This window comes from Cucumis sativus, chromosome 1 (assembly GCF_000004075.3).
Source record: "Cucumis sativus cultivar 9930 chromosome 1, Cucumber_9930_V3, whole genome shotgun sequence".
NCBI classification, from domain to species: Eukaryota; Viridiplantae; Streptophyta; class Magnoliopsida; order Cucurbitales; family Cucurbitaceae; genus Cucumis; species Cucumis sativus.
In genome coordinates this window covers 10,771,939-10,775,444 of record NC_026655.2, presented here as the reverse complement: position 1 = coordinate 10,775,444, position 3,506 = coordinate 10,771,939, and the positions used below count along the sequence as shown (strand labels likewise).

Genomic DNA, 3,506 nt, shown 5'->3' with positions numbered 1-3,506 from the left:
AATACACTTAGGAAAAAAAGGGTTTGATCTATCTACACTCTCCATGGTAATAGGGTATATGATCTAGTGCTTTCCGGGGGAAAAACTTGCATCATTAGATCAACGTTGGATCCCTCCAAGGACATTTCAATAATTTAGTAGAGTAGATATAATTCAAAACGATTCTTTCCTTTTAGACATCTATCACAATTTCTCAAAACTAAATGATTATTTCAAACCGACCTCAATGGGCAATGAGTGAATAATTTCATCAAAATTTAGTATACGAGATGATTTCTTCAGAATTAGTAAGAAAAATATTTGACGAAATTGAACTCTTAGAAGAGAAGCACACCCCCAACAATATGGACCCAAAACTTGCACTTAGCAAAATATTTTACCTAAAAAACCAAATGAGACAGTTAAGTTTCACTAATACTAGAAAATATACTCCAACTTTAAGAAACACATCATGCATTAGCTTGTTCAACTTCAAAAACCTAAAACAAGTAGATATGAATTGTCACAACAAAGAAACCAAACCCGAACCTTAAACTTCAGTGTTCATTAGAAGAATGTAGCCAGAGACAAAAAAATAGTACATAAAACTCTTGTTGTGTGACATAAAACAAACCTCGAGATATTACCTCAACGATTAGCCTTTGCAACTCTCTCAATCTCATCCTTTTTCTTGATTGCATAACTGTTTGAAGAGCCCTTTGCTGCATTAATAAGTTCATCAGCTAAGCATTCTGCAATTGTCTTGATATTTCTGAAAGCAGCCTCGCGAGCACCAGTCGTAAGGAGATAGATTGCTTGGTTAACACGACGCAGAGGGGATATATCCACAGCCTGACGCCTAACAACACCGGCTGAACCGATTCGGGTAGCATCTTCACGTGGCCCACTGTTAACAACGGCGTCAACAATAACTTGAATTGGGTTGAGATCAGTTAGAAGATGAATGATCTCCATTGCATGCTTAATAATCCGGACTGCCATAAGCTTCTTCCCGTTGTTTCTACCATGCATCATAAGTGAATTTGTGAGCCTCTCCACAATTGGGCACTGAGCTTTCCGAAAGCGCTTGACAGAATACCTCCCAGCAGTGTGGGGGACATAGGTGGCATGCTTGGCAGGTGCAACCCCAACGTAATCAACCAGAGAGATGTCGTTCACCTGGACATCATCAAAGGTCCAGCGGTTGAACAGCTTCACATCGTGATGAGACTGGGTCAGTTCCTGGCTTGCCACATCAACTTCAACAGCCATTATTCCTGTAGACCATTTATTTACACAAAGAAATTGAGCACTAATTCGATCAAACATGTTATGCATATCCAGATACCTAATCATTTTCATATTCCCCATCCGCAAATTAGATGGCTTAACTCTCTAGTCTTAGATTAAAAAGCTGCATTTTCCTAAAATAATACACACAACGTTTTGAAATTTAAAACCTCTTACATTTCAAATGTAAATGGGAGCAGCAGAAATAGATCATAGATGTGTTGATAAAATGAGAAAATCATAAGAATAGGACCATTTCCGATCAAGAACTCCACATTTTCCCATCTGTCACACCAAGGCAGAGAGAGAACACCCAAGAAACCAATTGATAGGAAGGATCAATCAGTTGAGGTAATCTATTATCCAAAATTTACCTAAAAATTGGAATCACAAGAGAAGGTTGCGGCATAAAAGTTGCAAAGAGAAGCCAAATACAATTATTCCAGGGACAAAATTATAAAAGCAGGGAAACTGAACAACGCCAATCCTCGCCTTCCCTTAAAGAAAACTAACCACATTCCCCATTCCTAATGAAGAACTTAATGAGAGTAAAAACAGAAAGAGAGGAAAATAAACAACCAAGATAAATTAACGGATTAGCAATGAAATCAAGCATCTCCATAGAAGTTGTAAAAACTAAAAAATTAGACAGATAAAAATCAACTTCTTGCTATTCAACTCACCAACAATAGACTAATAAAAACAGGACTTCATAAATAGATATAAACAAGTACAATGGTACTCAAATGAGCAAGAGTAACGTTAACAGATCTAGAGTATTCTAATATTTCAATCAATTACAGCACATATCAAAAACAACAAAACTCAAAAACCCACCAGCTACTGGCAACGAAACGAAACACAAGCTGAAAACGTGATAGAATTTGGGCATCAAAGTAAACTACAACAGTGAAAAAACTCCAAAGGAAAAGAATAACAAAAGAGCAAAAGACTAGAACTGGTAAGAGCGACTTACCGTAGTAGTGAAGCAAAGGATGAAGAGAGTGAAGGGGAAGTTATTAAGCGCTGCAATGGCGCACTGGTCTCTCTATGGCCCTAGAGAAGAGGAACGATGCGGCTGAAGTGTTGAAGAAAGAAACCCTAAGGCTTATATATATATAAAAAAAAACCGGTTCGGTTGGATATGAACGAATTCTTAAACCGAACCAGTCGGTTTTGGTATCTCTTATTTGCCCAACCTCTTTCTTCTTCTTCTTCTTCTTCTTCGAATGCCATTTACCTTTCGATCTTAGTAACAAATTATTTAGTTTATTCTTTTTTACATGTATTTTTGTGTTAAATGATCATAAGTAGCAAAATTTTTAAAATATTTATAAAATATGGTAAAATTTTAGATTATAACAAGGAACTTTTTTTACTATGAAACAAAGTGAAAAAATATTTATACGGTATATAGAACAATTTTGAGAAAGGAAAAAACCCACAAAGTGAAATAACAAAAATATCTCTCGATTAATCGACCACACATGCTCATGAAAAGCTTCTAGTTAAAACGATCGTATAATATAGTATAAAAGGTCATTTAGATATTGGTACACGATCGTTCAGATTTTAGTAAACAATCATTTGAATCTATCACTTATCTATTTGGGATAGACATTGAGAGTGGTCTATCTCTAAACAATCTTGGTACATAATCTTATACAAAATCTAAACGGTTTTGGTACATGATATTGGTACACAATCTTATACCAAATCTAAATGATCTTGGCAAACGATAGCTTGGATCTTCGTAAACGATCATTTAGATCTATTGCTTATGTATGTGGGATAGATAGTGATAGTGATTTATCTCTATCTATCTCAGATAGTTGACTGATCGTTTAGATTTTGGTACACGATCTTGTAGTGAAAAAAAAAGAAAAAAAAAATGACATGATATGACGAACAAGTAAGAAATTCTAAAAGAGAAGATGAAAAACTGCGAATAAGAAGAAGTGGGAATATGAAGAAGATGTGCAGGAATTCAACACTCGTTCCAAGAAATTCAAAACCAACAAGGAAAAATCCAGAATTTATGGAAAAACAATAGTGACTTCATTTTTTTTTTTGTTATATGTGCTGTAAATATTTTTGCGTTTTGTTCTGTATATGTAAATACTGATTTCTTTTTATTTTTCTCTACCCACGATGAAATTAAACTTATTACCGACAAGAAGATGATGAATGAAAGGATATCAAATTCTGCTTTAATTTTTTTCTGTAAATGAACTAAA

General features: G+C 34.8%; 1 protein-coding gene across 1 annotated transcript; it reads right to left on the bottom strand.

Moving 5' to 3' along the window:
• Positions 1-396: 396 nt before the first annotated feature.
• On the bottom strand, positions 397-2,398 carry LOC116401690 (40S ribosomal protein S5). Its single transcript, XM_031880102.1, has 2 exons — positions 2,246-2,398; positions 397-1,256 (listed from the first exon to the last, which is right to left on the bottom strand). The coding sequence occupies exon 2, from the start codon at positions 1,249-1,251 to the stop codon at positions 628-630; it is 624 nt and encodes a 207-aa protein (XP_031735962.1). The 5' UTR covers positions 1,252-1,256; positions 2,246-2,398; the 3' UTR covers positions 397-627.
• Between the last annotated feature and the right edge of the window lie 1,108 nt (positions 2,399-3,506).